This window comes from Oncorhynchus keta, unplaced genomic scaffold, assembly GCF_023373465.1.
Source record: "Oncorhynchus keta strain PuntledgeMale-10-30-2019 unplaced genomic scaffold, Oket_V2 Un_contig_1863_pilon_pilon, whole genome shotgun sequence".
Classification (NCBI taxonomy): Eukaryota; Metazoa; Chordata; class Actinopteri; order Salmoniformes; family Salmonidae; genus Oncorhynchus; species Oncorhynchus keta.
In genome coordinates, this window is record NW_026281022.1 from 311,204 (window position 1) to 325,018 (window position 13,815).

At 47.0% G+C, this 13,815-nt stretch overlaps 2 protein-coding genes across 2 annotated transcripts; both read right to left on the bottom strand.

The window, feature by feature from the left end:
• Positions 1–3,845: 3,845 nt before the first annotated feature.
• On the bottom strand, positions 3,846–9,419 carry LOC118363153 (gap junction alpha-3 protein-like). The gene is made up of 3 exons (XM_052504019.1): positions 9,202–9,419; positions 5,478–5,565; positions 3,846–5,361 (listed from the first exon to the last, which is right to left on the bottom strand). The coding sequence occupies exons 2-3, from the start codon at positions 5,544–5,546 to the stop codon at positions 4,012–4,014; spliced, it is 1,419 nt and encodes a 472-aa protein (XP_052359979.1). The 5' UTR covers positions 5,547–5,565; positions 9,202–9,419; the 3' UTR covers positions 3,846–4,011.
• A 517-nt stretch (positions 9,420–9,936) lies between these two features.
• LOC118363154 (gap junction beta-2 protein-like) lies at positions 9,937–13,530 on the bottom strand. The gene is made up of 3 exons (XM_035743846.2): positions 13,225–13,530; positions 11,254–11,776; positions 9,937–10,787 (listed from the first exon to the last, which is right to left on the bottom strand). Exons 2-3 carry the CDS (start codon positions 11,736–11,738, stop codon positions 10,424–10,426), a joined length of 849 nt encoding a protein of 282 aa, XP_035599739.2. The 5' UTR covers positions 11,739–11,776; positions 13,225–13,530; the 3' UTR covers positions 9,937–10,423.
• Between the last annotated feature and the right edge of the window lie 285 nt (positions 13,531–13,815).

A 13,815-nucleotide genomic window follows, 5' to 3' on the forward strand; every position in this document is an offset into this window, starting at 1 on the left:
AAGAAAAGGTCAACCAGTGAAGAGCAAATGCCATTGTAAATACTACCCATATTTATGCTTATTTATTTTCCCTTTTGTACTTTAACCATTTGCACATTGTTACAACACTGTATATATATATAGTACATATTATAACATTTGTAATGTCTTTATTATTTTGTAACTTCTGTGAGTGTAATGTTTACTGTTAATTTTGATTGTTTATTTAGCTTTTGTATATGATCTACTTCACTTGCTTTGGGAATGTTAAGATATGTTTCCCATGCCAATAAAGCCCCTTGAATTGAACTGAATTGAGAGGCAGGGGAGAGGGAGATGTGGGGGAGGGGAGGGGAGGTAAGTAGAGGGAGAGAGCACAGTATAGGGTGGGGTTTGGGGGTCAGAGTGAGAGTGAGAGAGGCGGGGGAGTGGGAGATGTGGAGGGAGGGGAGGTATGTAGCGGGAGAGAGCACACTACATGGTGGGGTTTGGGGGAGAGAGAGAGACAGGAAGAGTAGGAGAGATGTATGTAGAGCAAAAGAGGGAGAGCTAAGGATGGAATATGCTGTCTGTACTCTTCCAAGGACTAAGATCTTCCTCTCCTAGTCCAAGACTTGGCCCACTATCTTTTCTTCAATCCACCAAATTCACTCCAGACGTCCCCAACTCTCCAAGATAGTGATCCATTTCACCCCTACACTTCCCTCAGGCCCCTCCCCAAACTGTATTTTTATCTCTGTGAATACTGAACCAGTAAGGGCTAAGTACTGAAAGTGACTGAGATATCTTGAATTTCACTATCGGTGTTGGATACAGCCTGTCAGAGAGGCTAGCTATAGTTGCATATTATAAAGGAAACTAAATTACATTTTGATGGATGTTCCTCATCACAGTGTGAAAACCGTGTGCCTGTGTGTCTTCCCAACCTCTCACTCCCTTCTCCTCTCTCCCCCACCCCTTCCTTTCCTCTCACTTTGTCTCCCCCTCCCTTCATACCCCCATGTCCTCAAAAAGCATAACTACTATCTCTTTCTGCATTGTGGAAAGCCAAAGTACTTATTTTATTTCACCAAACAAAACCCCCAGGCGACAAGTTAGATATGGTACAAAAAGTTTATTCAGTAACAGTTTTGTAAACATTTGAGGTAAATTAACATTTACATCAACATGTTCTTACAAAAGTTCAGACGTAAGGCACTTCTCTTCATAGACAGTGATTTCACAATGGGGTGTCTGGTCTGAGCATATCTAAATCTCCTTCCCTGCCTCACTGGCCAATGAAATCTCACTCCGCGCCAGAGATTCCAAAAGTCCAACAAATGTCAGTTTTCTGATGGGGGGGTGCCTGACACAACAATGGAGTATAACTTTAACCTAGCCAAACACCTCTCCAGTATTTTTTCGACAAAAAAATCAACAAAGATGCAATCTTTTTTTCAAAATCAACTTTTTTGTATTTGGTAATCGGCTAATTCTCTCATAAATATAAATACTTTCTAAAATATTGAGACATCCTCTTTTTGAGATTCCTTTGTTATTTTATCTTAGAGCACCATTCTGTCTTAACTGTCCAGATCATTATCTACATGCTAAAGTGTCAACTTTAAACAATCGAAATGACAAGGTTATAAACAGAAATGATGAGTTAACAGAACCGTAACCTGTTTTCAACAACTCTTAACAGAGTTCTATTGGTGGCCATTTTAGATTTTCTCTCTTTGGTGGACAGCTGACCTGCTCTTCGTTTTTTTTGGATTACAATGTTACAGCTCGATCCCATCACCTGGTGGCTTTTTTTTAAACATACTGTATGTGCATGGTATGTAAACGATTTGTGAGGCACTTGGATTCTGTGTGTGTGGCAACGCAACAAGCAGCAGACCTGATTCTCTAAGCATTTTAACACATCATACAGCAGAGCACAGCAACAGCCCATTCACAGTCTCGGTCTAAACCCTCTATCCCAAAATGTACCCCAATGTAGAGTTTGTGTGTGTGTGTGTGTGTGTGTTTGCGTGTGTGTGTGTGTGTGTGTGTGTGTGTGTGTGTGTGGAGAGAGAGAATAAAAGAAAGAGAGAAAAGGAAGGAAGGAAGGACGAGTGTGAGGGTAAGGGAGGGGGAGATAGAGAGAGAAATGGGAACAAACAGCCTATCTACATTGTTGAAATGTACTGTAAGAATCACAACTTTCTGTTCTTACTTTAAATAGCAAAATTGAAGTGCCCCCTGCTTCTTGTTGCAAAATTGAAGTGCCCCCTGCTTCTTGTTGCTTTATGGTAATAACCCCAGGTGGTGGTGGAATGATAACATATGATTTCATCATAACAAGGTCAAAGGTCAAGTGCTTGAGGGAGTCAGTAGTAGTGAGTTGTAGTTTCACAGTAACAGAATATACCGTTGTTCAAAACATAAAGAGGTACAAAATGCAAAAGAGATTTGTCCAAAACATTGTTCGATAGCTATGATTTTTTCCTGAATGTTAGATGACAATAAAATGAATTAATCTGGAGAGAAAAAAAACAGGAAGCTTAAAAGAAATACAACTGCATGTTAAGAGCCATTGTCTGATTTAAAAAACTGTCAGGAGTTTAAGAAAAATATATGCAAATGCACATTCCTATTGATTTTGCTATTATGACTCAGTAACAAAGAATGAAATGTCATTGCCTTAAATAATACTCTGTATCTATCTATCTATCTTCTAGCAATTCTATTGCCTACTCTCTCCAAGCACTATACTGAAACTTCCCATACTGACTACCAGTGGGGGCCTACAGTCTTAAATCTGCTGAATTTCTTTACGATGAGGACACACACGTCTTTAACACACTGCAAACACAAGCATCAGTATGGGTTCTTTATAAGTCATAATTCTATATGTATAATATACCCTGTATGTACTATGTAATATATTTACATATATATATTATTTACCCGGATGTAACTGCCTAAATGTTGTTGTAGACATTGAAACAAGACTCTATAATATATCTATTGCGCACGCACACGCACGCACGCACGCACGCACGCACGCACGCACGCACACACACACACACACACACACACACAGACACACAGAGAAACACACACACACAAAGCCTGTGAATCCTAAAGACCAAGCCTCAGGTTGGGATCGCGGTGGTAACATAGGTTGACGCTTCACACTAGTATGGCTACACACGACAGTAACCGGTAGGACGTTACCTTATGCACTGGTATTAACCTGGTATTTACTGGTACATTACATATTATCAGAGGGTACTTCATTGTTAACTACCTGGTACCAAAATGTGCCTAGTCGTGTGTGATTAACATGTCATTTGTAAGTAAATAGCAAGTCATTTTGAATAAAGTGCCACCCAGGTACTCTATCCCCGTCTCTCTCCACTCCACCATACTGTCAGAGCGTCCCTCTCTTCATTCAGCTTAATAGGAAGGGTGAGCATGGAACAGACAGACGGCTAGCTACGAGGCAGACAGACAGACACCAGGAAGAGACAGTAGGACACATCGGCTTCATCTTAAAGGGTCCATCACAAGAAAAGAAAGAGAAAGGGGGGAGAGAAAAAAATAAAGGAAAGCGCAAACCCTCTTCTGATGTCTACCATCAAAGAATAAAGAAAACAGCAGAATTATATTCATCCGAAATGTTGCTAATGTCCCAAACGAGTTAGTCCAATATCTCTAATCCTTTCATGGCATCTGAGCTGCAAACAGTGAATGTGTGTGTTCCCTCTCCACATACGTGTTGGCACCTCATAACGTTGAAGCACTAAGCTATGCCTCACCTCACCGAATGCATCTCCAGATAACGCAACTTCTGTAGAGAGTAATGTCAGGAGCATCTCAACTCCAGAGCCCCCCTCCCACATCGCCTCTGTATTTCACGCAACATTTGACACCTGAGCCTCAAAGATATATAATGTATAGAACCCAGAGGCGTTGGGGTGCGGTGGTGGATAGGGGTCTGCATGTGTTTGTATGTGATTGTGTGAAGGTGTGTGAGAGTGTGTGTGTGTGTGTGTGTATGTGTTACACGGCAAGGTCGTCGGGCCGGGCTCGGACACTGCTGGTCTTGCTGGCCCTGCTCAGCCTGCGGGCGTCCGCCGCTATGAAAACAGGCGGCTCGTGCATCTCCACCCGGGTCACCGTGACATCATCAACGTGCGTCAGCGGCAGCGCCGCCTCTTCTTCCTGCTGCTGGTGCTCCTCACTCCTTCTCGATTCCCGCAGCGGGAGGGTGGAGGAGCGGGAGTCGGGGATAGGAGGGGCAGTGTCCGGTGGAGGGGGTGACTGCTCCTGGTCAGAGGAGGTGTGGGAGGAGGAGGAGGGTGGCGGAGAAGGGGAGGAGGGAGGAGGAGGGTACAAGGAGGACTTGGCAGCGTCCAGAGTCTGCAGCTCCATGGCCATGTTGGCCCAGTTCTGCTCCACGGACTGCTGCTGGCCATTGCCCTCGCTGCCGTAGAAGGACGTGGGAGGAGCCTCCAGCAGGAAGTCTTCATGGAAAGGGTCCATCTTGAGTTCTGCCGCCGCTGCCTGCTGCTCGGATAAAGCGTCCGTGGCGTTTGCCTGCTCGTTGGGCAGGTACACCACGTTCACGCCACCGTACGTGGGCAGGCAGTTGAGGGCCGGGTGGGCGATCCCCTCCTGGATCATGTTGGACTCCACCGCCTCGTCTCTGGCCAGGGGGAGCACCATTCTGTCGGGCGCAAACTCGTTGCTGACCCCCTGCTTCACCTTCTTCCATCCCAGGTGGTATATCTCCAGCAGGTTGAGTAGCAGGGAGACGCAGGCTACCACCAGCATGAAGATGATGAAGATGGTCTTCTCTGTGGGGCGTGAGATGAAGCAGTCAACTGTGTTGGGGCAGGGCCAGCGACCACACTTATACAGGGGGCTGAGCTGGAAGCCATACAGGAAGTACTGACCCAGGATGAAGCCCACTTCGAACAGCGTCTTGAAGATGATGTTGAACACGTATGTGCGCAGGAGAGCCCCCCGGATGCGGATTTTACCGTGCTCGTCTCTGATTGGGGGCTTCTCCTTTTTCCCTCCTCCTCCTCCATTCCTGTACAGAGGGTCTCTCTCCTCCTGGTGCCGGCTGGCCTTCCGCTGCTCCTCCTCCTTCTCCCGGTGTTTCTCCTCCATGCGGACAATGTGCAGCACGTGTCCCAGGTAGATCAAGGTGGGCGTGGACACGAAGATAATCTGCAGCACCCAGAAGCGGATGTGCGAGATGGGGAAGGCTTCGTCGTAGCACACGTTCTCGCAACCGGGCTGCTGCGTGTTGCAGGTGAAGTCCGACTGTTCGTCTCCCCACACTTCCTCCGCAGCCGCCCCCAGGACCAGGATACGAAAGATGAAGAGGACTGTCAGCCACACCTGGACACAAGGGACATAACGCCACATAAGAGGGCATAAGGGGCTATATACACCAGGAATAAAAGGGTCAATCAATCAAATAACTGTATCAATGTATCAATGTATCAATCAGTCACCTTGCCAATCACGGTGGAGTGTTCTTGAGCGTTCTCCAGCAGCCGCCCCAGAAAGCTCCAGTCACCCATGCTTCACACGATTTCTAGCCTGGGGAGAGAGAGCACAGCCTGGGATGAGTAGCAATTGGGCGAGGCCTGGGTGGGGAGAGGCTGGGGGGAATGGCTGGGGGAGAGAGGTGGGGAACGGCTGGGGAAGAGAGGTGGGGAGAAGCTGGGGGAGAGAGGAGGGGAGAAGTTTGAGGAGAGGCAGGAGAAAGGTTGGGTGAAGCAGGATAGAGGTGCAGCTAGAGATGTGGGGGAAAGCTGGAGAGAGGTGCAGCTAGAGATGTGGGGGAAAGCTGGAGAGAGGTGCAGCTAGAGATGTGGGGGAAAGCTGGAGAGAGGTGCAGCTAGAGATGTGGAGGAAAGCTGGAGAGAGGTGCAGATAGAGAGGTGGAGGAAAGCTGGAGAGAGGTGCAGCTAGAGATGTGGGGGAAAGCTGGAGAGAGGTGCAGCTAGAGATGTGGAGGAAAGCTGGAGAGAGGTGCAGATAGAGAGGTGGAGGAAAGCTGGAGAGAGGTGCAGATAGAGAGGTGGAGGAAAGCTGGAGAGAGGTGCAGATAGAGAGGTGGGGGAAAGCTGGAGAGAGGTGCAGATAGAGAGGTGGGGGAAAGCTGGAGAGAGGTGCAGATAGAGAGGTGGGGGAAAGCTGGAGAGAGGTGCAGATAGAGAGGTGGGGGAAAGCTGGAGAGAGGTGCAGATAGAGAGGTGGGGGAAAGCTGGAGATAGGTGCAGATAGAGAGGTGGGGGAAAGCTGGAGAGAGGTGCAGATAGAGAGGTGGGGGAAAGCTGGAGAGAGGTGCAGATAGAGAGGTGGAGGAAAGCTGGAGAGAGGTGCAGATAGAGAGGTGGGGGAAAGCTGGAGAGAGGTGCAGATAGAGAGGTGGGGGAAAGCTGGAGAGAGGTGCAGATAGAGAGGTGGGGGAAAGCTGGAGAGAGGTGCAGATAGAGAGGTGGGGGAAAGCTGGAGAGAGGTGCAGATAGAGAGGTGGGGGAAAGCTGGATATAGGTGCAGATAGAGAGGTGGGGGAAAGCTGGAGAGAGGTGCAGATAGAGAGGTGGGGGAAAGCTGGAGAGAGGTGCAGATAGAGAGGTGGGGGAAAGCTGGAGAGAGGTGCAGATAGAGAGGTGGGGGAAAGCTGGAGAGAGGTGCAGATAGAGAGGTGGGGGAAAGCTGGAGATAGGTGCAGATAGAGAGGTGAGGGAAAGCTGGAGAGAGGTGCAGATAGAGAGGTGGGGGAAAGCTGGAGAGAGGTGCAGATAGAGAGGTGGGGGAAAGCTGGAGAGAGGTGGGAGCAACAGAGAGGGAATAGGGCTGTGTAGGCACCGACTGGGGATGAGAGGGAAAAGAGAGGTGGGGAGAAAACACACACAGAGAATGAGAGAGCATAGGCCAGGGAGAGGGGGAGCACAGGCACGGGTGAGTAACAACTGAGAGGGTAAAAAAACAGGAAAGGGAGGTGGGAAAATGAGAGAAGGGGACATGAGAGAAGAGGGGAATAAAAACCTTGAATGAAAATGTACAGGTTCAGAAACCAAAACAAACATTGACCTCTGGTTTGAAGCCATAATATTACAAAAGATTACTGTCATATTATGCACACACATTGTATCCATCCTATGCACTTTCTGCTCCCGAGATCACTCAGTGAAATCACACAATCTCTCAGTCAAAGCCAATGCGTTTGGCACTTTAGGAGGCGGCATGATTCTTGTTCTACGTAAAGGATACATATCTGTTCTAATATATTTCTATCTGGAGGTTCTGTAATGTGTCATCCCACTCAGCACAGCCCAGAACAGCTGTGGAGACCACCGAACAACCACCCTCAGACACAGGATGGACGCCATCGAGTCAGTCATACGGGTAAAACAAGCTGCCTTGATCACTTTCCCTCTCGACCGGCCACATACTTCTCTAATACATTCTCTAATCACAGTACTGGAGACTGAGGTTAAACGTGCCAATAAAAAATCCTGAGCACCACCATTGTGCTTCTTACAGGCCTACTAGAATCATTAGCAGCAATTCAAAGGAACGTTTTTCCCAGTGCTGACATTTTACAGTTGTATCAATTTGAAGTCTGCTACAATTGAGAATCTAGTGCCCACGGCAACTTTTAAACACATTGCAAAGCAGACGAAAAAAGGACCAGATGTCCAATGACACAAAAAAGCACCCAAAGTAGTGACAGACGGTGGTGGACTTACTAAAATGTTGTTGTATTGTCAGTGATAAATCCATCAACTAGTGGTTCAAAAGAAATACAATACCTGGAAGCAAAAACCAAATCATATCAGTTCTGAATTACAATTATAATGTCATTTAAATATGCTCACATTGCCCAAATACCCAAATTAACCATTCTTTTGTATGCCTATTGTCCATGCAACTTACGATATAGACACTTCGGAGATGAGTGGAAAACTCTAATCTTTTTAAACTGGCTACAAGCCTACTGGCCACCAATAAAAATGTATCATGTCTTCAAAGTCAAAAACCTCCATTATCTTCCCCCAAAATGTATATTTCTCTGAAATAGGTGACTGGTGTTTCTAATTGGACAGACTACATGGAACCATGAACCCTTTGAATGCCACAGCATTGATAGACATATGTGTTTTGTTTTGAAAGGCAGATTTAATTGAGGAATGTATACAATCCATCCATAGGCCTGTCTGTGTGTTGCTGGGCAAGCGGGTTACAATGGCTGGCCATCTGTGGCAGTCTGAATGAGTACATAACAGCCTGGGAGGAATGCTCGGATCATCAGAACACAGAACTGCTGATGAGGGGAAATATTTGCCCCGGGATCGACTGATATGCATTTACAGAGGGCTTTATATCACCAATACATAGATACAACAACAGAACAACAGATCCCAGCTGCATTACTCTACCTGTTACATGTAGTGGTTTGAAAACAAGGACCTATTTTCCCCATGTTAAAACACAGGCAGGCTGTTACTGTCAAATCTATGATCACTATGATTACCACAGTATCCCAATCTATCGATTGGTGTTGCATTGTTGCTGAATGTAGCCCATATTAGCTCAACTCAAATCACTGGCCTTCTACAGTTCAATATTCATTTCAATAGATGACTCCATGGTCGTTATTAGCGGCCTAGCCTACCCAATAACGCGCTGGAATCAAAGTGGTGCAATACCCCTTTATAATGACAGTATGTGTCGAGCTGCACAGTATATGTGTTGATCCTTTTGAGGTTTTGATGAAATACCGTCTGTCACCTGTGACAATAGAGAAGCTGCCAGACACGCATTGTGCTCCTTGGCACTGGCTATTGACCGGGATCAGCGGCATTGTGCTCCAGCGGCCGCACCATTTAACTCTTTGACCACACTGACCCAAGTTATTTAAATATATTAACCTTAGGCAGTAGACATCCTAACAGAATACCTATTGATACAGTCATTTATTGCAGGCTAAATCAAGTCAACATCACTCGCATTGGAATTGGTGAGCGTAAAAGTGGCTACTTGGCGTTCCCAAATAAGCACAAGGACAGGGTGCATGGATAGACTCCCCAAGCCTTGGCCACTTGAAGCAATATCCGGTGGTCACTGAAGCTATCCAAATGAAAGTGTTGGAAAATCCTACAGACCTTCCCAGGTAGAAAGTTCCCTCCCCTTCCCCCTCACTCCCCATCCCTGACAGCTTACCAATCTCCTTTGAAAGCGGCCGGACAAAAACTTTTCCCCGGAAGCGTCGCGATCTGCGTTCTCTTATTTTCTCCCGCGGGGTTCGAGGCCAGGCGTGCGGGAGAGAAAGAGAGCGAACAAGAGAGAGAGAGAGACAGCGTGAGGGTGAGCAAAGCGATGCTAGTCTAAGGGCGCGTGTGGAACCTGGAGATTGGGTCCCGCAAAGCGCAGCGGCTGCGTCCCGTGCCCAACCATCGCTACTGTCACATTGTGTGACCATCCATGAGTGCACGCGTGGGGGAGGGTGGGGGCGGCGTCGCCCACCCGTCAACCCCCCGTCACCTCCCATCCCACCCTGCCACCCTGCTCTTCCGAAATTCCACACCAGGACTCCAAAATTGTGCATGGCGTCTCCGCGCGCAGGGGGGAAATGATGGCCTTGACTATGTTGGAGAGTAGGCATAAATACATATAGATGAGTTATAGTACAGGACTGGATGTTCCTCTCCTATATTATCTGTACTATCTGAACATCTTCTTTGTGCACTTTGTATATTTTTTGTATTACTCTATTTTACATTTATGCTATCTGAAAATAATATATATAATACATCACATCTCATGATTAAGTGCTGGGATGTGCTTCCTCAGGCCCACTAACACAACCACATGATTTACAAACATCTGACCACCCACCATCACCCAAATTGTGAAATGCAGCTTTGCTAAAATGTGTCTCAATGATCAGACAGTATATCAAATATCTAATGTTTTTATTTCACTCGTTTTTAAAACACACACACATCCTCTGTAGGTCATTGCGTAAGCCTTTACTCGTAGTACTCTACTGTGATCCTGCGAATGCCATTGTCAGTGTATTTACAATGTTATCTCTTCATTACCAACATCACAATTCCATAGGAGCAATACAAACTGTCTGTCTGTCTGTCTGTCTGTCTGTCTGTCTGTCTGTCTGTCTGTCTGTCTGTCTGTCTGTCTGTCTGTCTGTCTGTCTGTCTTTGCCTGTGAGTGGTCAATGGCCATGTGTGAATATTGGCCACTAGATGGCGTAGTGACTCCAATGACTGAAGCGTGGAAGGAGATCTTCTGTGCATGTCTGGAGTGGACTACACAGTGTTTACACATGTTTATGATTCGGTGTGTTTGTGTGTGTACTGTAGGCTACTTATGTTTTGCACGTCTGTGTGTGCATATGTACGCTATGTCTATAGCTCCTCCGTCCTCACACCGCCTTGCTGCAGGTGGACCCAGACGAAGAGGACGACAACAACTTCTCATTCTTCTTGTTCTGCTGCAGAGTCTTGTCTTTGGAAGAGGTTGAGAAACAGTTTGCACCCTTCCCTTTCTGTTTCCCCCCTCTGCGCCGTGATGACGGGCACCGAGCGATAGCCTTGGCGACCAGGTAGGCCAGTTCGGCCATGTTGAGAGCCATACAGACGCAGGAGGAGGCGGCCATGAAAACGGTGAAGACAGTTTTTTCTGTGGGGCGGGAGACAAAGCAGTCCACCACATTAGGACAGGGCCACTGGTCACACTGGACCAGCCTGGGCATCTGGAAGCCGTCGTACAACACGTACAGAGCATACCTGGAGAACGAAGGGGAAGAAAAAGGCTTAGAACTACAGATGTAGCATCTTTATTTCAGCCAGTTTGCAACAGCGGGTAAATAATCCTACAGCAACAGGAAATGTGAATTTTGTTGATTATAATTCATGGACATTTTTGTAGGGGTTGATATATTTTTCGTAAAGGGAAAATCATGTCTGACATTTCAAAGTGGAAATTACAAACTTCAGAAGCCTTTTTAACCTCAAATACACTACAAGATTTACATTTCCTGCATTGCGGGAATATTCTCCCGCAACAGGGTGATCAAATTAAGATCCTACACTTGTACATGGTGATGTCATGAATCTTGAGGAAGTGTATCGACATCTTATTCTTAAGCGTTTGTATGTAATGGAGGTGGTTCATTGAGCTACACTCAAGTAACTTGTCTGCCTGAAATAAAGACTTGTTAGGCTTTGCTCAGTGAGCTAACACAGTACGTACATGAAGCCTCCCTCGAAAAGCAGGCGGAAGACCAGACTACAGGCGTACGTCCACCACAGCGGCCCGGCGATTGGCAACCTCCGCCTCCTCAGGCTCTCTAGCTCAGCCTCCTCGGCCGCCTGGGCCTTGTCGCTGCGGCAACGCCCCCCGACTGAACCCTGCTGCAGGACCTGGCGTTTGTCGCTGTGATTACGGTAGGCCACGTACATGGCGACAAGGAGAGCGGGCGTGGAGACGAAGATAAGCTGCAGACACCAGAGCCTAATGTGGGACACGGGGAAGAAGTGGTCGTAGCAGACGTTCTCGCAGCCCGGCTGCAGGGTGTTGCAGACAAAGTCACTCTGTTCGTCCCCCCAGACGCTTTCGGCCGCCAGGACCAGCACGGTGACACGGAAGATGAAGAGGACAGACAGCCACACCTTCCCCAGGCTGGTGGAGTGGCGGTTCACACCAGCCAGCTGGGTGTACAGTGTCCCCCAGGTCATCTCTCCTGCTCCTCTGGCCCAGGACACACACCTCTACCCTGTGGAGAGACCAGAGGAGAGAGGGGGTGAGAGGTGGATCTAAGTAGGGAGAGTTGGAGGGAAGAGAGAGGAAGGAGGAGATAAGAAAACATTAGGTGCCTCCTGGGTGGCGCAGTGGTCTAGGGCACTGCATCGCAGGGCTAGCTGTGCCACCAGAGACTCTGGGTTCGAGCCCAGGCTCTGTCGCAGCCGGCCGCGACCGGGAGGTTGGCCTAGCGTTGTCCGGGTTAGGGAGGGTTTGGCCGGTAGGGATATCCTTGTCTTATCGCGCACTAGCAACTCCTGTGGCGCAGTGCACGCTAACCAGGTCGCCAGGTGCACGGTGTTTCCTCTGACACATTGGTGCGGCTGGCTTCCGGGTTGGATGCGCGCTGTGTTAAGAAGCAGTGCGGCTTGGTTGGGTTGTGTTTCGGAGGATGCATGGCTTTCGACCTTCGTCTCTCCCGAGCCCGTACGGGAGTTGTAGTGATGAGACAAGATAGTAACTACTAACAATTGGATACCACGAAATTGGGGAGAAAAGGGGGTAAAATCAAAAAATTTAAAAAATTAAAAACATTAGGTACAGGGTCCCCAAGCTTATTGTTCCTCTGTTGCCAAGGAATAATCCACTCTACTCTAGGGAGAGAGGAGAGGAGAGGAGAAGCGGGGTGTAAGTTGAGGTTAAAAAAAATAAATAGAGAGGGAGGAGAATAAGAATGAGATGAGAGGAGGAAGTATAGAGATGAGAGGAGGAGGAGAGAGACAGAGAAAGAGAACTGAATACAGTTGCTTGGCTAGACCAGTGCCAATGTTATAATGAACTATTGATCCAGCCAACATTTCTAATGTACTTCACTCTTAGAAAATAGGGGTTCTTTGTCTTTCCCCATAAGAGAACAGTTTTTGGTTCCAGGTAGAACCCTTTTTGGTTCCAGGTCAAACCCTGGAAAGGGTTCTTCATGGAACCGAAAAGGGTTCTACAAAGGTTTCTCCTATGGGGACAGCCGAAGAACCCTTTTAGGTTCCCCCTAAGAGTGTACAGCTGAGCTATATAGCCGTACTAAGTTTTAATAACTGCACTATAACTGCACGTTACATTCACCTCTCGAAGACACACAATATTCACATCAATGGGGTTTACATGCTATAGTAATAAAATATCAATAAGTTGAAGTGTTGTTTTATTATTCACTTCATAAGTTGTTTTTAACGTGACTTTGAGATTCAATGTGTAATGAAAGGCCCTATATAAAATACATCTATTATTATTATGATAGGTCAATTCAAGACATTGTGCATGAAATTATTATTTTCAACCCCATAATACTTTCATCATGTGATAACAAAAATACATTTTACACAACACGTCTCCAAAGTTTTTAAAATGTTTCATCTAATGAAATAAACAGAGAAAAAGAAGTCATCTGACAGAGAACAGAGCAACACATCAGCCTGTCTTCCTCACCTTTTCTCTCCTGAGTGTCAGGGAGGCTCCATGTATCCCTACTTCTTCTGCTTGGTTCACTCTGCCATAGTCAGATCCAACAGAGCTCCAGGGAGAGGCCGTCTAGGGTGAGACGCTGACTAGAACTGATGTGCTCTGAGCGCTCTCAGAGACGCACCTGAACTTGTGGATTCACCTACGTGACGTCAGTTTCGGTGCGGAGCTGAAATCTGGAGCGACAACAAGTGCAGTTTGAGTGAGTCTTGAGCGGATGTTCCTCTGTATAAGAAACACACAAGCCATAGATGTTGCGCTGATCTGCATCCTTCTCTGCTTCACTCAAATATATTTATGCGTGTGTGTGTGTGTGTGTGTGTATATATATACTGACTGAGGAGGAGTTCATTCAGTCAGTTTATCAAAAGAGGTTTTGTTTTGCTTTCTTGTGGTTCTAACCAAACAGCGAATCGCACATTGGGTGTTTAAACTTTTTTGGGTGTGTGGATACACAAACAAGGTCTTGATGTCTTTACACTCAAATGTGGTCAAAATGTTGACCTCAGGGAATGTTTAACACACGAGGATTTTTTTTGCTAAAACTAGACTTAAACA